The sequence below is a fragment of the Chenopodium album genome, chromosome 10 (assembly GCF_948465745.1).
Source record: "Chenopodium album chromosome 10, dcCheAlbu1.1, whole genome shotgun sequence".
Lineage (NCBI taxonomy): Eukaryota > Viridiplantae > Streptophyta > Magnoliopsida > Caryophyllales > Amaranthaceae > Chenopodium > Chenopodium album.
Window position 1 is genome coordinate 26134934 of NC_137843.1, and position 26422 is coordinate 26161355.

A 26422-nucleotide genomic window follows, 5' to 3' on the forward strand; every position below is an offset into this window, starting at 1 on the left:
TGATTATTACTCTAGAATCTCCTCACTAATACAAAATTTGGAAAAGGACCGCTAATAAAAGATCTGTCATTGCAGTCAACGGATTTGTTTGATATATGAGATCTAATATTAGAGAAAACTGGTCTCTAATGTGTACTAGGACCCACTAATTTAATAATAATAAAAAAGGTTGAGAGATAAGAGACCCTTTGGCAAAGATAACAAGTCTTAATATGCACTTGGACCCACCAATTTAATGAAACAAAAGAAAAAAGTTGAGATATAAGAGATCCATCATAAAAGTAACGGGTCTTTAACAAGTATTACGCTCCAGGTGAAGAGATAGATAAGAGACCCGTTGTCAGAGTCAACGGGTCTCTTACCTTCTTTTACAAATTTACTCATCCGGGCCTTTATTTCTCCATCGCCTTTTTTATTTTTATTTTTTTGAAGAAATTTCCTCCTCTTCCTAGTTATCTCTTCCCTTTTGTCTCTTTGATTTCTTATTATTAACGCCTCCTCTCTTTCTCTACCCCATGCTTGGAATCATCTCCATATTTTATCATCTCCAACCACAACCATTATCTTCAAATCATCACCCCAAATTCTCTCACACTACTTTAATTATCTCAAAAACCTTAAATTATGTTTGATTTTGATTTGCGGTAGGATCAGTGGGGTTTTACTAGTGGCGACGGTGAACTATGCCGATATCACCGAAGCAAAGAAGCTTTACATCATATAAGTATTAGTGAAGGAGAAAAAGGGTAGACTTCAGAAGATAACACAGATCTTCCTACGAAGGTTATGCCTGTGCCTGATGTTATTGTTAGGCAACACAAGCCTTAGCACCGAATAAATGGTATTTTCTGTTTTTTTTTCTACTTTTTATTGTTGATATGTATTTTTTTCTGGTTTTTTCTTGATTGTTACGGATGAATTGGCTATTTTTTTTTATTGGTGAAATGGGTATTTTCATTCAACTGATTAATTTTGCTTGAAATATAGAACCCACAATCTCTTCCAAGTTATTTCTCCTCCCGTTCTCGAATTTTTTTTTTTTAATTTAATTTTGGTTAAATTGTTTGACACATGAAGGGTCATCGGGATGGACAAAAGCGGGACTTAATTTCATAAAGTTGAGTAAGTAATTATCCATTTTAATTTTCTCATTTTTTAAGTTATTAATTGTTCTCACTATTTTGTGATTTTTCTTAATTTGTATTCAGGTTGCATGGAAATACATGAACTCTTGAGTGCCAATCAAATGAACTTAGAGACGACAATGTTTATGTTGGTTTTATCAAAATTTGAGAACTAAAATTTGGTCTATCTGCCATTAGATCTCCTTAGTTTATACTTGTAAATTTCAATTTCATTTAGTTTTTACTTATAAATTTTGATTTTAATTAGTTTTAGTTGTAAATTTCAAGTAGTTTATACAGGTATATACATTTTTTTTTCAAAACTTTGTATGGATAACTTATTGTTTGATTTGAATATGAAAAAAAAAACACATCGGTTGATTTGATGTATTTACATTTCCGCCAATTCTAATAGAATACAAAACTTCAAATTTTGAATTTCAAATTTAAAAACAAAACTAAAAACACATCAAATCAAATTATTTTTGTAAAATTTAAAAAATATAAAACAGACCGCCTATCTTTATTATGAGGTTTGTTTCTATTTATCAAACAGACCCCATTTCTCTAATGACGGGTCTGATCTATTATACAAACTAACCCCATCACTCTAATAACGAGTCTCTTCTCCTATCAAATTGTACTTTAAAAAAATCAACATGACATACCCCATTTCCTTAATAACGGGTCTGATCTTTCTTAAAAAGAGACCCCACATTTGGACGGGTCTCTTTCTCAAACAGACCCCTAAGATAGAGACCCGTTCTAGAGCGGTTTCTAAGGTATATTTGAACGGGTTTGTTTGCTAATTTTTGTAGAAGTGCCTATTTTACACTTTCCTTGTGATTTTCTCTCTCCAAAAGTTGGGATTTTTGGGTATTATTTGATTGGGGTTTTGAGTTTGCAAATTTGGATTGATAGTGTGTGATTGTGCTATTAGTTCCATTTCATTAGAATTTCTCACCAATTCAAGGTATGTTATCTTCATTTCTTTTGGTTTTCTTGATAAATTTTCTACCTTGGTTTTTCATGAGAAATTTGACTTGTTTTGGTACTTGCATCAATGGTGCTTTCATATTGCTTATTTCTTATCTCCAATATTTGTGTTGATGATGATTATTGATGTATATTTGAACTTGTGATGCTTGATTTTGCTTGAACAACCACTATTTTAGTACCATCATTGTTGGACATGTTGTTATGATGTTTGGTAGTAATGATGTTCATATTGATGGGTTTGAGATGATTGTTTGGAGTGTTGTTGCTCTTAGTGCTCATTTGTAGTTCATAAATTCTTGCTAGCATTATTGTTCAAGTGCATTTTTACACTTGTGGTGTGATAATTTGCTCATTTCCATGATAATTGTGGTCTTGAATTTATATGCTCTTGATATGCACCATCTTTGCACATCATTTCTTTCATGATTTTGAACCTAGCTCTTGTTTGCTTGTGTGTAGATGGTACCTCTTCGCCGGACCAAGAGGGCACGGAGTTTTAATTTTAGAGAGGTTGTGCTGCCTCCACCCAATGTAAAAGAGACTTATGGCATCGAGTTTACCAAGCAAGAGCATTGGGATAATTTCATTCGTCCACTAGTGGAAAAAAGGCCATCCGTAACGGGCAAAAAGGGCCCATCCGTAACGGGCAGCGTCCGTTACGTATACAGCCGTTACGGATGGCCATTATTATTCGTAACGGGCACCGTCCGTTACGAATAAGTAATTCGTAACGGGCGTTTAAAGTGCCCGTTAAGAATAAGGGGTTATTCGTAACGGGCGTTTCAGGTGCCCGTTACGATTAACCCGTTATTCGTAACGGGCATTATATCTGCCCGTTACGAATAGTGTTTGATGCAATTAAAAAAAAATCCAGCACGTGCTAGCACATGCTGGATCATTTTATCAAATAATGAGATAAATATTTTTTTTTTTTTTTACACAAGTATAATACACTGATTATTTTTTTATTACAAAAGTATAATACACAAATAATTTTTTTATTACAAAAGTATAATACACATCTAATATACTATAAGCAAAAATATATTATTATCACTGCAAAATACATCAACTTGCTCATATAATGTCGCAAGTTTCTTAAGACTAAGACTAATAAAAGAGCAAAAACAAATCATAATTGTAATAAAAACAAATTTTATCCCGACATTTGTGGTCTGAGACGTTGAGTCTTAAGCTCCCTTGTGTAGATATTATATGCTCCACCTACATTCAATAATTTCAACAAACCAAAATTAACATAATTGAAAAAAAAATAATATCAAAATTCACAAGATCATTGAATCATAATTGAATCAGCCTGTCAAAAAAAAATCAAAATTTAAAAAATAATTGAATTACATAAAATAAGCTGATTTATAAAAAAAAATCAAAATTTAAAAAAAATAAGCTGATTTCACCATAAAACCAACAACAAAAACTCGAAAAAAAAAACCACAAAAATCATCAGAAAATCGAGAAATTACCCCGAAAACAACAACCAACACCCAAATCAAAATTACCCCAAAAACTCGACGACATCGTTTTGGGTTTTCCCTAATTTTCACCCCCAAATCAAAATCGAATCAATCAACTCAAAATCACAAACACCTAAATCCCTAAATCGCTCAACAATGCACATAAAATAACCTCTGCATTAATCAAACAACAATGTAATCAAGAGATCAACCAAAACCCAAGAAAAAACAATCAATCAAAACGATTTTGAAGGGAGATTGAAGAGAGAGAAAGACTTACAGAAAAAGGGGAAAACAGAGAGAGAGATCGAGACGGCGGCTAGACGGCGGTGAAAATGGCGGTTTGAAGTGATCGAAAAACGCGGTCTGATGTGCAGTGGGCTCTTGTATGAAACGAAATCGCTGCTCAAGTAAACCACCAAAACAACAACCAACAGAATGAAGGAGAAAGAGGAGAGGAGAGAGAGGTGAATGACGGAGAGAGAGAGGAGAGGAGAGAGAGAGGAGATGAGAGAAAGGGGAGATGAGAGGAGAGAGAGAGGTGAATGACGGAGAGGAGGGAGCTGAGTGAGGGACTGATGAGAGAGAGAGGGAGTGAAACCCTAAAAAGCCAAGTATTGGGCTCTCCTCTCATAAGTTGGGCTAAGTTTGGTCATTTACGTGTAATTTAGTATTCGTAACGGGCAAAGTAGTGTCCGTTACGAATACTTAGTTATTCGTAACGGGCAAAGTAGTGTCCGTTACGAATACGTACGTATTCGTAACGGACACTACTTTGCCCGTTACGAATAAGTAAGTATTCGTAACGGACACTACTTTGCCCGTTACGAATAAGTCAGTATTCGTAACGGACACTACTTTGCCCGTTACGAATAAGTAAGTATTTGTAACGGACACTATTTTGCCCGTTACGAATATCTTAATTGTAACGGGCAAAGCTTTGCCCGTTACAAATAGCCTGTTACGAATGAGAAATTTTTCACTAGTGGTCATTTATCTAGGAAGCTTCTATCAACTCGATTCTATGATGCATCGGCAACAACATCATTAGGAATTGATGAAGATGTGAGATTCTTGGCTTGGAATTTGGGGTTGGAAGAATTTATTGGTCTTAATGCTCCGACCTATGCCCGCATCACCTTCGAGTTTCTTTCATCTTTAGAAGAACATGAGGAGAAGTTGGATGGTGTGTCTACTCAAAGGCTTACTTTTCGAGTTTTCAACAATGACCACTCGGTCCCGCTCTCCTACTTCAACGAAGCCTTCAAGTTTCCTTCGCCAATGGAAGGTGCTCCCTACATCTACCCGGCCTTTGAGGTTTTACAACGAGATCATAATTATAGAGAACGTCGTTGGTGGAGACACATATCGGTTGAAGATAGTTATCGTCCTTAATATTCCAAGTTGGCTTCCATCATCCACCCGGCTTTGAGATACTTTAGTCGGCTTCTCACTTATGCATTTTTCTCTAAAGAGTCACTCGGAGCCATTTCTAGGGAGGAACTAAGTTGGCTTTGGTTGGCGGACAAACCTCTTGAAGATGCGGTCGAGGTCCTTGATTTTGCGTTCCATTTGCTTGATCGTTTCATCGATATTCGTGATGGTGTCTTTCTCTCTGGAAGCATACAATTGGAAGGAATGATCACTATCTTGACCCTCTCTCTCAACAAGAAATATGGAAAGATGCTTGAGTCCCTTGAGCCTATTTGTGATAAACGAGAGAAAACTCCATCCCATCTACTTAGTATCTATGCTTTGATCAATCAAAGGTTTTGGAGCGTACATCTCAAAAAGACTTGTTTATTTGGAAAGTTTCAAGGACAATCGATTGGTGCCCCATCCCTCATCCGAAGGCTACCGCTCGATGCTTGGACACCGCTTGATAGGTGTGTCGCGTACCGAACAAAAATAACCAACCTAACTCTACTATGTAGTTCAGCAAGTAAGGGTCAAATCCCAAGAGACTAAGGACTAACAAATTAAACAGACTCAAATCCATACTAAACAAGTAACCAATCAAAGTTGAGAAATATATACTAAAACAATATTAACTAATAAGCAATAAAATAATAATAATAATAATAATAATAATAATAATAATAATACGGAATTAATCAAGAACTAAAGACGTCTAAGATTAAGTATCCCCACTAATATGAATCAATGCAATTGAACAATCCCTTTCCCTCAATTAAATCAATAAATATTCTACAGGACAGATGCTCCCTGTAACAATATTGAGAGTTTCTTTTGATCAACTAATAGCTTCCTTAACATGCAATCATACGTATTTTCATGGAATGATACATATTAAAGACATTGAGAACGACATCCTATAAGTCCTAGCAAGAACAATTAGCTATTTTCATGCATAAAAGCTCTTACTTTTAATTAGGGTTCTAAAATCAATTAAGAATCAACTTTCGTTGTAAACCTAATCACATTCAATAATATTATTTCTAGTTAATCATTGATAATAAAAACAACCCTAACAAAGAGGAATTATAAATTAATTAAATTGGGAATTGGGAATTAAACAACGCATTAATCCATATTAGGGTTCAACCTAACCCTAGATTATGAAACTACGCACACATAATAATAAAATCAAGAATGATAATCAATAAAGAATACATAATTAACAATATTAAAATAAGAGAATTGAGAAAAGAAATCAATACTTGGAATTAATTATGAAATCTTGAATCTTGAAAGTTGAACCCTAGAAAATAATAATGAAGAATGTAATACCAAAGCTCTAAAATAATGTATGTAAAAGTGATAAATAAAAGACTATCTAAAACCTATTTATATGCTAGGAAAATAGTTGTAGTCTTTACATAGGATTAGGACTCCTAAAACACCAAAAATAAAGCTGATTTCGTTGGTAAATAAGTGGCCACAACTGGGCTGCGGTACAAGGATGCAAGCCGTAGTAAGGCTGCGAAGTAGACTGCCAGCCTTATGTTTCTTGCTCCCTTGTGAAGTGCGCCGCAAGCAAGCTGCGGTAAGTCATGGTAAACCGCAATCAAGTTGCGGACTAAGCTGCCATGATGCTTCTTGGATGCTAGAAACACTCCATAAGAAAAATATCTCGCGTCCAAAGAAAATTCCAAACAAATCGAGCCCTATTCCTACAAAAACAAAAACAAACAAATCGAGAAAAGCAATATCGAAATAAGAAGAATAATAACTTTAAAAGATTAGGAGAATGAAGAAAACATAATTAAATATGACCAAATATCACATGTAAATCGTGTATAATATCGTGTTATCAAATTCCCCCAAGCTAAACCTTTGCTTGTCTCTAAGCAAAGCAATGAATAAACAAATTAATACTTCACCCCAAATACAATTCAAATCAATAAATTACAATTCAAGGCAAATCCGACAGATATGTATCAAAGTCAATCAATCAAATCCATCCAACAACCAATATTTCCTAACAATTGTCAAATAGAGCAAACCACAAGAGCATAGAGATTTCAAGACCAGTGCTCACACACTCTTCATTGTCATTTATGTGGCGAGTAAAAGATGTACTCGATCGCTCTCCAACCACCTTTTTTTATGTGAACAATGCCCTCCCAAACTCATAACACTCGTATGTTTAAAAAGACAAGCACTCAACCTAATAGTCGACTCGAAATATGTCAAATCATTTCTTGCATTGATAAATAAATACTTTCACATTCACACAACTCTATGCCCAAAGGTCGGAAGGTCTTCAAAGCTTGTAATGTAAGGCTAGGGCGGTAACGGGTAGGAAATATTTGGGAAAATGTGAGAGCAAAGCTATGCTTAAGGGAGCCAAATCCTAGTAAGACCAAGCCAAAAATAAATAATGACCAATCATCTCCAACATAACTCAACAAAAATTCACCAAACAACCAATCCAATATCAACAATATTTTCAACACTTACAATTAACCACTCATAAAGATATGATATTATAGTTTTGAGTGAACAAACAAACTTTGAACTCTTTTTTTTTTTTGTTTTTTTAGAACATGATTTTTTTCTTTTGAATTCTTCTCATTTTTTCTTTCTTTTCTTTTGAGCAACCTTCATTAGAACACTTGAACATTGAAACAATTTTCTTCTTTTTCTCTTTTCTTTTGTTTTTATCTCACATTGGAATTTTTTCAACCTTAAAATACAATTAACTTTTTTTTCCAACCCACAAAATAAGAACAAACAACTCCTCATATCCACCCACATTGTGCAAATTATGTGCTCACTACAACTCCCTCACCTCACTAACTAATAGCTCCCCCAAGCCAAGCTTGGGACTAGTAACTAATGGGGCTTAAATCGGCTTGTATTGTGGCTAAATAAACAATAAAAGGGTACAAGCAACAACATGGGTAGCAAGAAGGGAACAAATGTATCTAATTTCATCTGAAGGCCACCTAAAAGAACAAATGCCTTCGTCTTCCTCATTGTGCATAATAACGAGTCATACAAACATTACTCAAAGTTAAAGACCAATACTCAACTTCATTGACATACCAGGAACTAACACACATTCGTCACCAAATCAACTAGTCAAGCACTATATTCACAAGTAGTTGGGAAAAATTGACGTATGTAAAGGTTCCAAGGCATTAATATCAAATCATAATCAACTAATCTATAATATTTATCATCATAAACCAAGAAACAAAACAATTTCGAAAAATTTTCATCAAGGGGCACAGTGAAGCATGATTTATTATTCATTGGAACGTATTTTTGGATTTTTTATTTTTATTTTTTTGACAGCAATAAACTAAGCTAACCCAAAGCAAACTAACTACTATATACACAGCAAAAAGTAATCCCTACCCCAAGCTAAACTTCACATTGTCCTCAATGTGAACATATATCGAATAAGAACAAGGGAAAGAGGAAACTAGGCCCTACTGGCAGAGGGAGGATCATATGAGTCATACCTAGGGGCGGAGCTAGGACCGCCCTAAAAATAATGTCACATCATCCCTAAGACATTAAAAAAACAAAAACAAGAACAAGGAAAATAAAGGAAAAATAAAACAAAAAAAAGGGGGAATGGGTTGCCTCCCATTTAGCGCTTGTTTAAGGTCTTTAGCTGGACCCCTCTTTAGTAGCTCAACCTGGGTCACCACACAGAGAAGATACTCCGTGGTATTACTCATTAATATATCCATCTTTAAACGACTTCTTCAAAATAGAGTTGATGTGCCTTGTATCCGAGCTTATTTTGATATAGCTAAACCCATCATGTGATGGAATATTGTCATTTTTGCTCACAAGATTTCTATTAGAAACACACTTATCAACGAAAGGGTTAGTAGCATCAATTCTTAAACAAGTACCACCATCAAAAGTAAAATTATGGTCATTAAAAAGTTTAAACAGAACTTGTTTATCCTGAGCTCTAATGGTCAATTGTCCTTTAGGAACATCTATTAAAGCTTCACTTGTAGCAAGAAAAGGACGACCAAAGATAAGTGGAATCTTAAGGTCTTCTTTCATACCCACTACAACAAAGTCAACAGGAAAAACAAGTTCACCAATTCCAACTAATACATCATCAACTACACCCTTAGGGAGTCTAACAGTCATGTCGGCCATTTAAAGAGATACATGGGAAGGTTTAAGGTTTTTATGACATAATTTGTCATACACTGAAAAAGGCATTAGGTTAACACGAGCACCTAGATCACACAAGACCCTATCAAAATATGTTTCGTTTATCATACAAGGGATGGTAAAACTACCAAGATCATGAAATTTAGGTGGTAGGCTATCATGTAAAAGATCAGAATATTTCTCCTTTACTACCAAACTTTCTAATTTCTTATCATTATAATCATGATCTAGAATTCCCTTCACAAAATTTGCAAATTGAGGCATTTGAATCACAAGATCGGAAAAAGGGATGGTGGAATATACCTTCTTAAGAGTCTTAGAATACTTCCCAAAATGCTTATCAAGCACGACTTTTGATAACCTTTGTGGGAATGGCATCAGTTCCTCATAGGCTTGTGGGACAACATATTTGGGACCTTCATTCACACGCATTTCTGTTTTCGACTCCAGATTGCACATTTTCCCCTTTAATTCCTCCGTAGTCAATCCATCTCTCTTCACGAAAATTGCATTGCATTGTTTCGTTTGGACTTTTGCTTGATCTTGAAGAGTAGTTAGATGACTCACTTGTTGTGAAAGTTGAGAAAGATGAGTTTCTATCCTCCTATTTTGAGCAACAAGCAATTGAATCGAGTTTTCAAAATATTCATTTTGCTTTGCTTGTAACTCAAATTGCTTTGATATAAGCTCTTGTTGTTGACGTTGGGAGGTAGCAAAAGTCACCATAATGGATTCAAGATTTGAAGATTGAGGTGGTGGTTGGTGCTTGGATTGATGATTGATAGGTGCCCTTGCTTGAAAAACGGGTGGTGGAAGAGGATTCACTTGAGCCTGATTGTTCATGTATGAGAAACCTTGATGATTTCTCCACCCTTCATCAAATGGCCTTGTGGAGGTCGTGGTATAAAAAGCATTAGCTTGCTCACTTGTGGAGGTCGTGGTATAAAAAGCATTAGCTTGCTCAATCGTCATTCCATCATAATTGGGTTGACACTCCTGCGCAGTATGGCCTTGTGTTCCACACATTTGACAAGTTTCCATCGAGGGTCGAGGAGACCTGGTTTGGAGTTAATTGACTTTATGAGTTCATGCCTGCATAGAACTAGTCAACATGGTTATAGCATCAACATCATGTTTATTACCTCTATTGGTAACATTTCGTCCCCCTGGATGGTAATTATCATTAGCTGCCATCTTCTCAATCAAATCCTTCGCATCGGTTGGAACTTAGTCATGATAGAACCTCCGGACGCAGCGTCAATGTATATGCGAAACTCATGGGTCAAACAATTATAGAACGTTTGGATCAACATCCACTCTGGAATACCATGGTGAGGGCATTATCTCTGCAATCGCTTAAACCTTCTCCATGCCTCATATAGGGATTCGTCATTGGATTGATGGAAGGTAGATAGCTCGTTCCTTAATTTTGCAGCGTTCTCTTGCCCCAAGAATTTGACTAGGAAGGCCTTGACAAGCTTGTCCCACGTATCAAAGGAACCAATACCTTCATCTCGTAACAACTCCCTCGCTCTATCCCGTAGTGAAAAGGGGAAAAGGCGTAGTCTAATAGCATCATCAGTAACACCATTGAGCTTCATAGTGTCACATTTCTCCAAGAAATCGTCTATGTGATCACAGGGCAATCATTCGATGAGCCCGCAAAAGAATCACTAGAGATGAATTGTATTAACTAATAAGCACTAAAATAATAATAATAATAATAATAATAATAATAATAACAATAATAATAATAATAATAATAATAATACGGAATTAATCAAGAACTAAAGACGTCTAAGATTAAGTATCTCCACTAATATGAATCAATGCAATAGAACAATCCCTTTCCCTCAATTAAATCAATAAATATTCTACAGGACAGATGCTCCCTGTAACAATATTGAGAGTTTCTTTTGATCAACTAATAGCTTCCTTAACATGCAATCATACTTATTTTCATGGAATGATACATATTAAAGACATTGAGAACGACATCCTATAAGTCCTAGCAAGAACAATTAGCTATTTTCATGCATAAAAGCTCTTACTTTTAATTAGGGTTCTAAAATCAATTAAGAATCAACTTTCGTTGTAAACCTAATCACATTCAATAATATTATTTCTAGTTAATCATTGATAATAAAAACAACCCTAACAAAGAGGAATTATAAATTAATTAAATTGGGAGTTGGGAATTAAAAAACGCATTAATCCATATTAGGGTTCAACCTAACCCTAGATTATGAAACTACACACACATAATAATAAAATCAAGAATGATAATCAATAAAGAATACATAATAAACAATATTAAAATAAGAGAATTGAGAAAAGAAATCAATACTTGGAATTAATTATGAAATCTTGAATCTTGAAAGTTGAACCCTAGAAAATAATAATGAAGAATGTAATACCAAAGCTCTAAAATAATGTATGTAAAAGTGATAAATAAAAGACTATCTAAAACCTATTTATATGCTAGGAAAATAGTTGTAGTCTTTACATAGGATTAGGACTCCTAAAACACCAAAAATAGAGCTGATTTCGTTGGTAAATAAGTGGCCACAACTGGGCTGCGGTACAAGGCTGCGAGCCGCAGTAAGGCTGCGAAGTAGACTGCCAGCCTTATGTTTCTTGCTCCCTTGTGAAGTGCGCTGCAAGCAAGCTGCGGTAAGTCATGGTAAACCGCAATCAAGTTGCGGACTAGGCTGCCATGATGCTTCTTGGATGCTAGAAACACTCCATATGAAAAATATCTTGTGTCCAAAGAAAATTCCAAACAAATCGAGCCCTATTCCTACAAAAAAAAAAAAAAAAAAAAACAAACTGAGAAGGAATATTGAAATAAGAAGAATAATACCTTTAAAAGATTAGGAGAATGAAGAAAATACAATAAAATATGACCAAATATCACATATAAATCGTATATAATATCGTGTTATCACCGCTCTTCCTTGGCGACCGAACAAGTGGCCAATCGACCAATCTCTCAAGAAGCCTCCTTTGCCAAAACTTCACCTCAATCCGTATGCCCCCGATCACTCTCTTGCTCTCACTTTGCCCCAGGTGTCCCGGGGAGGTACACCTTTGATTCCTTCCTCTTCATCTTCTTTCTCTACTTGTGACTTGTCTATTTTGCATGCAAAGATCGCTTCCATTGCAAATGTTTTGAATTGTTCACCTTTAGGGAACGACTTTGTTTTAGGCTATGATTACCATGCTAGACAAGTTTATGATATGCATGTAATGAGGGGGGAGATTGAGCCTTATGTTAACTACCCTTATCTTCCGGTTCAACAGGGACCCATACCTCAATGGGCCCCGTATGACCCGGCCCTTAGACCTAGATTGTGCTATCCCTATTGGGAGGGGCCCCATGTGCCCCCCCATGCGATTCAGGGGACCTCTCCGACCTCTTACGACTATAGGAGGCCTGGAGGATGTGACTTTGCTTATGACCCGGCTAACCCTAACCCATTCCCTAATCTTGAGACTTTTGGCTGATGGGGGCTCTCGGGTGAGCCGGTTTTAGATGATTGGTCCCACTATTTTGCTAGGGACAAGGCCATGGGGGAGAGTCGGTTGAAGGGTAAGGGTTCAATGAATGTGGATGATGTCTTTAGCCATGTTTCTTGTGAGGTCGATGAGGGGAGTACCGATTCTACCCCTTACCATAGTGTCAAGTGATGCCATTTTGGTTACCCTCCCTTTTATGCTCGTTTGCTTTTGTGTTGTTATTTTGTCAGGTTGTTACTAGGTTTTGGCTTTGGGGGGGGGGGGGGGGAAGCTCATTTTAGGCTTGGGGGAGTATTCTTATGTTTGTTGTGTTGCGTTGGTTTCCCCCATGCTTTTCTATGGCTCTGTCTTCGATTTTGTGTCTCTTTTTTATGATGATTTATGATGGTTTCTGTTTGATGAGATTGTTTACTGATGATGGTGACATGATGTTGGTCTGTCGGTTAATACTTGATTCTCTGATTGCTTTATTGCTTTCTTGATGGATGAATTTTTCCTCTCCTCTATGATTTCACTTCTCTAGGTCTATGATCATGATCTTCTTTAGGTTGTTTTGGGTTTTTGTTTGGAAGTTACTAACAATTTCTTTTTGTATATAGCTCTCTGTCTCTTACTTGGGTTTTTATCCTTGCTTTTTCTTATGAGGTATTTTGACGATTTTATGCTTGCTTCTCCTCTTTAACATAGTTTGGAATACCCGGTGAGATCCTTCTATTTCTTCTCTTTCTTTTTCTTTCTTGATTGCTTAGAATAGGTTTAGTTTAGGAAGAGTTGGTTGTTCGAGGATGTTTGCCTTGTACCACCTAGCGTGTTTGGGGTCATTGGCGATGTTGCCGAATGACCACTTGTTTGACGATTGGGTTTTACTTGTCTTGCTTGCATTCTTGTGTTTTTTTTTTCTTTTATTTTATTTTTCTCTATTTTCTTTTCCCCTTTTTCTTGCATTTATGAAACAAAAACAAACAAAAATATTTTGAGGCTACATTTTCTTTTTACTTGTTTAGCTCTTGTATTTGGACATACTACCATCCGAGGTTTTGCATTTGAATATGTTCCTTCCTATGTCTTACGGTGTGCATGCTTTGAGAGTATCTTTGGTTGACTCTAGGATAGAGTATGCTAAGGTAGTGTCTTTAGAACTTTTGGGGCCTTGAAGCCGGTATCTATTGGTTTGTGGTAAGATGGAGTTGCTTCCTTTGGTGGATTTGAAGCCTATAGTGAGTTTTTGCTACAACCATGTGAGGTTTCATTCTTTTCAAGCCTTCTACATATTTTGCTTGAGCGGCAAATGGATCCTTGGCTATTATGTACTTTATCTAGAATTTGCCTTTCATCTCCCGAGATCGCAATCGAGCCATTTAGGAAGGACAAAGGCATCTTTTCGAGGTGGTAATTTTACTTTTCTAGGATAGATTTCATTTCTTTATTTTGGGTTTCATTTGCTTTCTTGCTAACCATTTGAGCCATATACCCTTCATTTCAAGCCACATCTTTCATTCTTGAGCCTTTTGTTTCATTTTTGTTCCCATCAATGGTTTTTGTGAAGTATTTGGTCTCTTATGTTGGAGGTTTGGTGGATGAGAATGATTGTTTGGTTCTCTTGATGAAAGCAAGTTTGTGTTGTAAATATTTTGTGAACAAAAAGCAAATGCAAATGTTGAAAAAGCCATTTATAGTTAAAAGAGGCGAGGACAATGAATAAAGTGCAAAAATGAAAAATTGAAAAAATGAGGAAAAGCAAGGCAAATTCAAAGAGCTTTGGCAAAAAATTGAATAAAAAAGTGAAAGATGAAAAAATTCAAAAAATATTTTGATGTAAGTTTCTTTCTCCCGATTTTACGCATTAAGGACAATGCTTTATTTAAGCTTGGGGAAGCATTCTTACGCTTTTTGTACATATGTTTGTGATTCTTATCTTTGAATAAGCTTGGGGGTGTTGTGTTTTTGTTTGGTGATTACTTGGTTTTGGTGTTGAGATTTGGCCAATCTTTGCTTCACGGTTTAGATATACCACCAAATTTCAAATTGTAGCCTACCCTCACCCTTCTCGCCTTTATATTACAACCCTTTCCAAGACCTTTTGACGTTTGTGGTTGAGTCACTAGTGGGTGGAGGGAGATGTAGGTCAAGCTTATAGAGCGGTATGTAATAGCCGAGATGTTGATTAGCCTAAAACTTCTTTATTTTCCGGTTCCTTCGAGGAACCATTGAGACGCTCACTAAAGGTAGATTTGAAGCCATTGGGAGAACGCGGTTAGATTAGTTGGGATGAAAGTGGATTGTGCCTCATTAGTTCTCTACGCTTAGCATATCTTATGCTTCAATCAACCTTAGATATCTTGGAGCAGGCATACCCCTATCATGTAGAAAGTTGTTTATTCACTTGCATTTGATCATTTGCAAAAGTCCTTGTCAAGAGCTATTTATTTGAATTTTTGATTTACCTTCCTTTCTTTTAATGATTTTGCCTCATTTTACTTCAAAGAGTTATGGGTAAACCTCTTAGGAAACCCTTACGAGACCATCACTCGTCCTCTAGAGCGATCTAGGGGTTTTAAGGGCTTGTTGTAGCTAAAACCAATCGTGATTCCTATGATAGTGAGTCTTAGTGTATATTCTCATCTCTTGTCTTTCTTTTTCTTATTTGAATAATTCTTTCATCCTTATTCTTGCTTGCTTGGTTTTGCTCGAGGATAAGCAAAATTTTAGCTTGGGGGAATTTGATGAGTGTCATTTATGGCACTCATTTGATCCCTTTTAGGGTGAATTTCATTCTCTTTTGTAGCTCTTTTTATTCCCTTTTCCTTAATTTTGCTCTTTATTTCTTTAGTTTGCATTTTCTTTAGTAGAAGTTCCATTTTCATGTATTTCTTGGTTTATTTCGCCTTTTTCCCCTTATTTGTTTGTTTTCTTTTATTTTCAGGAGAAGTTCGTTCCCGAGGTCTCTTCCTAGGTTTTGCATTGATTGGGATGCTTAGTGTCTTCCATTTGAAGCCCAAAAAGTATGGAGATGTGTAAGTTCCAAGTTTCCTTAGGGCGTGCTTCCATGCCGTGGGGGCACCAATTCTGGTGTTGAACCCACCGTCAAGGTGTTTCAGAAACTGCCATGCTCCGTGTTCATCAAGCACACCAAGTGGCGCACGAGGAGCGTCAAGATGAAGGGGAAGAGAGCAGCCCTGCTCAGGCGCGAGCGCGCGTCTTGGTGGCGCGGGCGCGCGGTGCTCTGGCGCGGGCGCGCCTGTTGCTCCCCCTGTTCCGTACCCTTTTCTTTGCGGCCGCGCACCTCTAAAGTGAAGGTCGCGCCTGTACGGGTTCTTTTGGGACGACTAACTACTTCCTCCTTTGTTAGTTTTACTATTTATAGTTTTCTCTTCATTTTTGGGAGAAGAGTTTTTAAGAATTAGAATTAGGTTTGATTTTCTTAGAGAGAGAAACTCTAGGTTTTAGATTTTGTAGAGAGAGAGAAACTTGAAGATTGATGGTTGATGATTGATGATAGTTACAATTGGTTTTGATTTCAAGCACATTTCCTTGATTTGATCAAGTTTGTAAGAATTCTCTTTACTTAAATGCAATCTTTAGCTTTTGATTTCAATTGTTTTGTTGATTGTTCAAGTTTATTGATTGTTTGATTAAATTGGTTTGATTGAAATGATGTTGATGAATTTAATGAATTGTATAGCTTTGTTCTTGATTTCTTTAATGGATTGTGAGTAGTTTGCTTTCTAGAGGTGTGGTAAAGCATGTATTAGTGATGGATCATAGCTAATTGGGGGGTTTTTGATTGATTTAGCATTGTGATTAAATTGGTTGATTGATTTTGTGCATATGTATGGATTGGAAGGAGTGATCAACCTTGTTCTTCATGCTAGATTGCATTGTGTGTCTACATTGATACGGACCATTGATTTGTATCTCGCATTTGTCGATTGAGCTTGGTTAGTGACGTTCCTAGTTAGAGTCTTTCGTAGTTGGCGCTAGTTAGACCTCTAAGAGTTAGCTTGTCGAGCTCTTTTGATTGCAATGTCTATCTTCCCTCGCAATACTCGAATTAATCAATCTCCAACCTGATTAGTGTGTGTTAATTGCAAGTACATGTGGATCCTAAATCCCTAGTGTTTTGATATATTGAACTTTGTTGCTTAGTTGAATTTAGATAACCTACACTACCTCTTACGTTTTGAAATAGCTTAACTTTGGCCGTAGCAAACTTCCCCCCAATCCTAGTGGTTTGACCCGAGCTTGCCCTATTACTAGGTGTAGGTTTGGTTACAAATTTATTTTGATAAGAGGAATTTTAGTGTCAACGACCTAGAATCCAGCCTCCATCAATGCCGTGCGCATCTCAATTACTTGCGCGCGCAACTCACTGAGTTGCGCTCAGTACGGTTTGCCTTATACGAAAACGCATTTTTAAAACTTCCATAACTTTTGATTGCAAAGTTAGATTAGGGTGTGTGAGATATCATTGTAAATCTCTGAATGTCTATTTCCAATGTTGTTGGAATTAGGTTAAAATATATTATAGATCAAAAGATATGGTCGTTGGAGTGCAAGGGTGTCGATTTTAGGGCCCGGTTTAGTGTTTTGATCAGAATTTCTTCGTTTTAACTTGGAATTGGGCTTATAATATACTGTTGGAAAGCTCTTTGAAAGGGCTATCCATATTTAGTGGCCATGCATAGAAATTTTATGTTTGGTTTTTTAATTGGCTCGGTTTTTAACAATGTAATATCCATTGGATCCAATCATTGCATTTGACGCATTTGGGTCCGTTATTAATCAAGTTTAAACATGTATGAGCACGTTTTAGGCCTAATTAGTAATCTAAAAAGGCCCTAAGATAAATTGGTCTCAAATATGGTTTTTAACTTACTTCATAGTGCATTTCATAGTCCATAAAGACTTGAACTTTGATCTAGCATGAAGAATGGATTTTTATAATATCATAGCATTTCCTGTCTACAATGCATATCCCATTTCTAGACTACTATTTTGATAATCCAGTAGGGAATAATTCCCCTTTTTCTAGTAACCATTCAAGTAGTTCTTCTTCCACGAGCAACCAAGCAGGGACAAATGGAGAGCAAGAAGACGGAGTGAGAAATGATGGAGAACGAGTAACCATACCGTTGATAGTTCCCTTATGGAGATTTCTGATCCAAATCCACCTCCACATCCAACCCCAAATATAATTGATATTTCATCTGACGATGAGGAAGAGGAGAAGTTTGTTCTAGTAGAGGAAGAATCAGAGTCACCTGAACAAATGGAGGAAGCAGATGACCTTGAATTCGATCCTGAAAGCTACAAACAGTCCACAGATAAGAGGGATAATGTTCGAAAGGTCTAGATCTTTGTAGTTTCATTTCATTTAGGGATTCATAGATCCATTTCCGCATATTGTTTATTTCAATTTCATTAAAGTAATATGTGGCTTGTCTATAGGGAGTCGGTGAACTTATGTAGTTGCATAAGTTATTAGAACTCATTTTATTTCAGTATTCTATTCATTTTCTTACTTATCAATAAAATTCCATTTATTTCCTTGTCATTTAATTCATTTCATTGACAATTAATCCATTTCATTTCCAAAATTATTCATTTCATGTCACTATTCCAATAAGCCAATTCTTACTTAAAAACAATCCAATGAATTATTTTTAAGCTCTGGGAGTTCATGGAAATTATTTTATTTATTTATGTGATTCTTTATTAAATGCATGGTCTGTTAGCAATCAATAATTGATTGACAAAGCTACAAATTTAGGGAATTTTTATCTCTTGCTATCCCAATTTGTTAACTTTAAATTTATTGTGTATGTTTCAAGGGTATTAATTAATAGATGAGTGTATACCTAGAGAGCTAACCAAAACCATATTTAAAAAAGACCCTTGTTTTGATTCAGGCGAAGAAAGATAGCAGGGGGAAGTGGTAAGAACAATGATGGAGGAGAGTTGAGTGAAGTGGTGAGACAATTGGCAGTTGTTGCCCAACAACTGGCAAGGAACTCGACTAACAATGGGGATGCTCAGGGTGAAATATTTAAGAAGGTGGCACAAAGTAAACACCAACCTATCAGGGAGAGCCTGACCCAACCATACTGGAAAACTAGTTGAGAGAGTTTGAGAAACTGTTTGGGGCAATTGGGTGTCCGGAGAATTCTAAAGTTGGTTGTGCTACTTATTATCTAAGAGGTGATGACCGAGGGTTTATAGGTCGTTGGGACTACTAACCTAAACAAATTAGAAATTTATAATACCTAAACTTACACCAAACTAGTTAGTGGCAAGTATATGGTCGAACCACGAAGACTAAGTGTATCAATTTATGCTAATTAGACTAGTAGGATGGTCGAGATATAGAGAGAAGTACAAATAAATCACTACTTAGAGAAAACAACGAAAACTAGGGAAAGTGGAATCCAATTACATCAATGCATTCAACAACAACATTGCAATTAGATGAAAATGACCTCAATTAGGAACAATCAACACACTCAACTCACTCTCGAGCAATTAAGCATGCTAAATATCCTACTAAACTAATTCACTCTCGTGCAACTAGCCTAGCATGGGTATGGAAGAATTTAGACTCTCAACCAACTCACTTTCGCACAATTAATTGAAAGCACAATTAAGATTTTAGAATCAATTAGCTAGAAAGATTCTAATCCATATAAGCATCATCCACACATAATAATCAAGAACCAATTGCACACTAATCACAATAAATTATTCAACTCATCAACATAACCTTCATCCATTTCCTAAGAATAAAATCTAAGCTAACGTGATGAACAAAAGCATAGAAAACATGGTAAAATAAGAAATAAAGCAAGAATCAATCAACTAATCTCATTAACTACTCAAATCAACAAGCAAATAAACAAAAAACAAGAAATAAAAGAAAAGCAATAAAGATGAAAGAAGGTTAGAAAGACTCATTGAATATATGAGAAGAAAATCCACAAATTGCTTCTTCAACCTCTCAAAACTCCATGAAAAATCCAAGCTTTCTCTCCCTAAAACTACTCCTAACTTAGAGAGAGAGAGAATCCTAATCCAACCCTAAGAGAGAGAAAATAAAAGAGACTAAACTAATCTAATCTAGGGTGAATAATTTTCATTCCAAGTTCCCCCCCCCCCCCCCCCCCCCCTAATAACCCATCAAATAGGTCCTTAAATACAAGACTTAATAAATACAAATAAAGAAAATAAAATAACAAATAAATAAAAGAAATAAAAAGGGAATAAAAAAAATAAAATAAAAAGAAATAGAAAGCCCTAAAAACACTCAGTCCCCTTAACTCATCAATTCGTGGCTGCTCTGCTTCACCATCATCGACTTCGCATCATCACCATCAAACGACTCAAAGTTCAATAATCAACAAATTGCATCCAATAATTTGACTCAATGCATCTCAGCCGTCTAATTTCATTAATTCGTACAGAAATTATCGAGAAATCGGAGCGGCCGCGGCTAGGCATCTCCCAGCCATCTACCGAAAATTGGAGGGATGGGAGCTCACTACAGCCCGCGTCCGCGGCAATATCAGCCACGCCCGTGGTGGAATGGGTTGCTGCGAATTGCGATAGGTGCCGATTAGTTGTGGCGGCTATTAATTGCGAGTTGGATGGGATTGGTGGTGCGCACGGTGGCTGCTATAAGGGTCTGCGAGTGCTGGTCAATTCGGGCTGCTGCTCGGGCTTTATGGTGGCTGTGGATTACGTGGGAGTTGGAGGTGGTTTTGTGCAGCTGTTATTGACGGTGGTGTGAACAGGGGAAGAGGGTTGTTTGTGTGTTTTTTGCGGCTGAGTTCGGTGGTGCGGTGGTTGTGGTGGTTGAAATGGGTGACTAGAGTTGTGTTTATGAGGTGAGGGAAGCAGGGGAGTTGTTTTGGGTGGTTGTTGTTTTATGGGGAGTTAGGAGCAGGGGAATGCAAGTGTGGAAGATGCTGCTATCTTGGTGTGGTGGAGGATAAGTGATAGAGTGGAGTAGGTTAGTGGCAGCAACAAAGGGGTGAGAAAGAGCAGCTTGTAAATGTTGTTTGACTCAATTCGAGATTCCGAACTTGAACCAAACTTGAAACTTGATTATCGACCCGAACACACCTACAACCAAAAACAAACACGAGGGAGAATCGGGACAAAGACTAAAATAATAAAATAAAACAAAGTTAAATAAAATAAAATACAAAACTAAAATAAATAAGAAAATGAGAGGATGTTAGAAAATATTAAAAACAAAAACTAAGAACTTGAGCTACAAACATAATAAAGAAAGAAATATAAAAATAAATTACGAAATTAAACTAAAAACTATTAAAAACTATAAAAATACTCAAAATAAAGATAGAATAAGGAAAATACGAAAAAGAGAGAAATAAAGCATAAAACAAGGGAAGTTATTTAGAAACTAAACCGAAAGATAAACATAAAAATACCTTAAAAGTGACATAAAAGTCACTTATCAGGTGAAGCTGACCTTTGGTGGAAGCAAAATGATGCTACCATTAAGGCACTACCTAGATTTATTTGGACTAAGTTCCTGGAGAAGGTGAGAGATAAGTTTTACCCTACCTTCTTACAGAAAGCAAAAGGCTAAAGAATTTTCAAATCTTAAAATGGAAGATATATTAGTCATTGAGTACAATACAAAGTTTATCGAGTTGTCTCATTTTCCTGAAGAGTCTGTTGCTATGGGAAAATAAAAGGCTAGGAAATTTGAGAGTGGCTTGACTAAGGATTTGTAGCTAAAGTTGTGTGGGCAAGTATTCGAAACCTTGGATGAAGTGTAAGGGAGAACCGCACACATTTATGCACTAGAAGTGAAGAAGAAGAAGAAGAAAGAATTAGCTGAGATAGAAGGGAAGGAGAAGAGAAAAGAGGTGGGACAAAATTCTGGAAACCAACAAGGTAACCAAAACGGTTTTAAGAAGCAGAAATACCACCATAACAACAATAACTTTCACAACAACAATAATTCCCAAGGTAACAATTGTCAAGGGGGACGAAATTTCAATGGAGGACCTAGGTACTTTAACCAAGGGAGTAACAAGGATGGAAGGCGTTATTTTTGCAAAAGGTGCAAGAATAACCATCCTGGGAAAGATTGTGATGGCAATCTAGTTACTTGTCGTGCTTGTAATAAGATGGGACATAGGGAGTATGAGTGTTTCTCCAAGGATCCTAATCGAAATAAGAAAAATAATAATTCAGGAGGGTCCCAAAGGAACTTTCAAGGGAACAACAACTATTTTGGGAATAAAGGAGTGTAGTAGAATAGAGCACAGGGCACCAACAATAGCAACGGGAATAACCAATCAACAAAAAGGTGGAGCTGCAAGGAAGTTGAATGTAATGAGTAGGCATGAGGCGGATTCCACGAAAGATGTCATCACTAGTACTTTTTCTATTAATTCTATTCCTGTTAAAGTTTTTGTTTGATTCTGGTGTAATTTTTTCTTTAATTTCAAAGACCAATATTGTTTTGAAACTTAAAGATTATTAGAAAGTAGTAGAGGTAGTAGACTTGCCTATAACCATTCCCACGGGTGGGGTAGTAAAATGTACCAAAACCTTTAGGCATGTGCCTTTAGAAATCGAGGGAAAGTATTTCTATCTAACCTCATCGAGTTTGGATTGATTGACTTTGATTTCATTATGGGAATGGATTGGTTGAGCAAGTACAGTGTAGAAATCAGTTGTCGATCGCAAAAAGTAAAAATGAGTACAAGTGAAAATGAGTCGATAACATATTGGATGCATGGTGAGAACAAGTGCCCAAGGATAATATCTATGCTAAAGTTTACAAAGTACATTAAGAAAGGACATCCACTGTATTTTTGTAGTGTGAGAAACATGGATCATGAGGAGACAACTAACCAGAGGATATAGAGGTGGTGAATGAATTCCTGGATGTGTTTCCATAGAGATCCCAAGAATTCCACCTAAGAGGGCAGTTGATTTCACAATAGAATTAGTCCCAGGGACAACACTAATTTTTGAGGCACCATATCGAATGGCACTTGCAGAAATGAGTGAGTTAAAGGAGAAATTGCAGGACTTATTGGAAAAGGGATACATTAGAACAAGTGCATCACCTTGGGGACAGTTTTGTTTGTTTATAAAAAGGATGGAAGTGTGAGGCTATGTAATGATAACATGGAGTTGAATAAGGTAACAATAAAGAACAAGTACCCATTGCCAAAGATTGATGACCTGTTTAATCAGCTGAGAGGCGCAACAATGTTCTCTAAGATTGATTTGAGGTCTGGTTATCATCAATTGAGGATTGCAGATGAAGACATTCCCAAGACTGCAATAAAAAAGCTATGGACATTATGAGTTTACAGTGATTCCATTTGGATTGACAAATGCTCCAGTAATCTTTATGGAATTGATGAATAAGGTGTTCCATCCATTTATGGATAAGTTTGTTGTAGTATTCATTGATGATATACTGGTGTATTCTAAGAGCAAGGAGGAACATGCAGAACACCTAAGGGCAATTCTTCAAACATTAAGAGAAAACCAAATTTATGCAAAATTCTCCAAATGTGAATTCTGGTTGGAGAAAGTAGCATTTCTAGGACATTTTGTGTCCAAAAATAGGGTAGAAGTAGATCCAGCAAAGATTGAAGCAGTGAAAGGTTGGCCTACACCGAAAACTGTGTCTGACATTAGGAGTTTCTTAGGTTTAGTAGGGTATTATAGGCGTTTTGTGAAGGATTTTTTGAATATTGGTAAACCTATGACTACTCTAATGAAGAAGGACACAAATTCCGAGTGGGATAACAAGCGTGAGGAAGCATTCCAACTTTTAAAACAGAAGTTAATTACAGCACCAGCGCTTACACTGCCGGACGATAGTGGAATCTATGATGTATATAGTGACGCATCCAAGAATGGCTTGGGATTTGTGCTTATGAAAAATGGAAAGGTGATTGCGTATGCATCAAGGCAATTAAAGACTCATGAAGTGAATTACCCAACTCATGACTTGGAATTAGCGACAATCATTTTTGCACTGAAGATTTGGCGGCATTACTTGTATGGAGTGAAATGTAGGATTTATATAGACCATAGGAGTTTAAAATATATTTTCACTCAAAGGGATTTAAACTCACGCCAAAGGAGGTGGTTGGAGTATACGACGGATTATGACTTAGACATACAATATCATGAAGGGAAAACAAATGTAGTTGCGGATGCTCTAAGTTGTAAAACCAGTCATGGATTGAATACTTTGATAGTGGTGATGAGTTATGCAGAGAAATGAGGAAAATGGACCTAGAAGTTGTAGAATGGGGAGTGCCAGCAGGCATACTTGCGAACCTAAGCATCCAACCAACAATAGTTGATGAGATAAAGGAAAATCAAGCAGGAAATGTGAAGTTGGATAGGATTCGCGAGAAGATAAAACAAGGCAAGGCTAAGGATTTCAAAATTTATGAAGACGAGAGTTTAAGGTACAATGGTCATTGGTGTGTACCATAGAAATGTGAGGAGGTTAAAAGAAAATTAATGGCAAAGGGTCACAATACACCACACTCAGTGCACTCAGGAGGGGACAACCAATACAAGGATTTGAAAAAGGTGTATTGGTGGCCTAGAATGAGGAATGAGGTTGCAGAATTTGTATCAAAGTGTTTGAGTTGTCAAAAGGTGAAGATAGAGCACAAGAGACCACAATGAACTGTGCAATCATTGGAAATTCCTAGATGGAAGTGGGATTGTACATCAATGTTCTTTGTACTTGCCTATCAAAGTCAAAGAGTGAAAATGACACCATTTGGATAGTGGTGGATAGACTTATAAAATCTGTGGTGTTCATACCAATGAAGGAGACCTAGAAGATGGAGCAACTTGCAAAAGCTTACATCAAGAATGTTGTGAGATTACATGGAGTTCTAAAAGATATTATATCTGATAGAAATTCTAGGTTTCTTTCAAAATTTTGGAAGAGTGTGCAGGAAAACGTTAGTACAACACTAAAGATGAGTACAACATTTCACCCTGACACGGATGGACAAACTGAAAGAACCATACAAACCTTGGAAGATATGTTGAGGGTTTGTGTTATAGACTTCCAAGGGGAATGGGAAGATAGCTTAGACTTAATTTAATTTTCCTATAATAATAGTTACCATGCAAGCATAGGCATGGCTCCATTTGAGGCTTTGTATGGAAGAAAGTTTTGCAGTCCAATTTGTTAGAACGACATAAGTGAAACAATGATCTTAGGACCTCAATTGATTGAGGATATAGTCAAACAAGTGAGGGAGATTCAAGCTAAAATTCAAGCAGCACAGGATCGTCAAAAGAGCTACGTAGATTTAAAGCGTAGAGAAGAAGAATTTGAGGTGGGTGATAAAGTATTGTTGATTGTGTCACCAATGAAAGGAGTGATGAGGTTTGGAAAGAAAGGAAAGCTTAGTCCAAAGTACATTGGTCCATATGAATACTACAAAGGATAGGCAAAGTAGCTTATAGGTTGGCCTTACCTATAGAGCTAAGTAAAGTACATTATGTATTTCATGTATCTCAGTTAAGGAGGTATATCCCTGATAAGTCTCATGTGCTACAACCTGAAACCATCTAGTTAGATCAAAGCTTAACCTATGAAGAGAGACCTATCAAGATCCTTGACAGTAAAGTGTGTATTACGCACAATAAGAATGTTAGGATTGTTAAAGTCCTATGGTCTAATCAAGAGTATGAGGAAGCAACTTGGGAAGCTGAAGATGAGATGAAAAAGAAATATCCCGAGTTGTTTCAGGTATGTTAAGTTAAGGGGACGTAACTCGTTTTCTTTATGGGGGGTAGAATGCGGTAGAATTTCGCACTTTTCTCTATATTTTAGTTATTTTTGTGTTTTTTGCACAATTTTAACGAGTATTTTGAGTAATTTTGATCTCAAAGAATCACCAAAAGGTAAAAGTATAACAAAAAGTACAACAATATTATACAAAGTAAGGAAAACGTTTGAATTTCGTTACCCAAGTTTCGAGATGAAACTTCTTTTAAGGGGGATAGACTGCAATACCTTGTATTTTTATACGTATTTTAATTTAAATAAGTATTTTGTAAAGTATTTAAGTAATTCAAAATAAATTATTTATTTAATAATTTTGGAAATACTTTATTTTACTATTTAAAAATCTAATTTGGGGCATGTGATTTTATAAAAGGAAATTTTTAAAGTCAAAGTTAAATACAAGTTTTAATAGGAAAAGGATTATTAAGGGTAGGAAGGGAATTTAAGTTTAGGAGGGTTTCTAGAGAAAAGGGGTATAAATGTTCAATACATGGGCAAATTGATCTTTGCCCATAGTGGAGAATATCCAAAGGTAAGTTTTTCTCTCTCTCCTCTTATTTTCACTCTCTCTCTCTTATTTTCCCTTTTCCCTTTTCTTTTCTAAAAAATAAACACCACACACCACCACCATCACCGGTGGCTGGCTGCCACCACCACCACCACAGCCGGTCACTGCCACCCGCCAGCACAGCGCGGCAGCAGCAACAGCCACGGGGGAGGTGGCGCCGACCACCCCCCCCTTCTTCTCTTTTTCGTGCATCACAAAAAAAAAATTATTCTTTTTTCTTTAATCCTTAATCTAATTAATTATTTTGGGTTTTGTGATGGTTTTTATGATGTTTGATGATAAGTGTAATGTAAATAAAGTT

At 36.4% G+C, this 26422-nt stretch overlaps 1 protein-coding gene, 1 long non-coding RNA gene and 1 other non-coding gene across 3 annotated transcripts; 2 read left to right on the plus strand and 1 right to left on the minus strand.

Annotated features, from left to right (window-relative positions):
- Window positions 1–418: 418 nt before the first annotated feature.
- LOC145563839 (uncharacterized) lies at window positions 419–1789 on the plus strand. Its single transcript, XR_014094628.1, has 3 exons — window positions 419–841; window positions 1078–1122; window positions 1209–1789. It is a non-coding gene; the product is annotated as an uncharacterized LOC145563839 (long non-coding RNA).
- Window positions 1790–9193: 7404 nt separating this feature from the next.
- Window positions 9194–9643, minus strand: LOC145565091 (uncharacterized). Its single transcript, XM_081625190.1, has one exon. It carries the CDS (start codon window positions 9641–9643, stop codon window positions 9194–9196), a length of 450 nt encoding a protein of 149 aa, XP_081481316.1.
- Window positions 9644–10534: 891 nt separating this feature from the next.
- On the plus strand, window positions 10535–10641 carry LOC145565791 (small nucleolar RNA R71). The gene has a single exon (XR_014095168.1). It is a non-coding gene; the product is annotated as a small nucleolar RNA R71 (small nucleolar RNA).
- Window positions 10642–26422: the final 15781 nt, after the last annotated feature.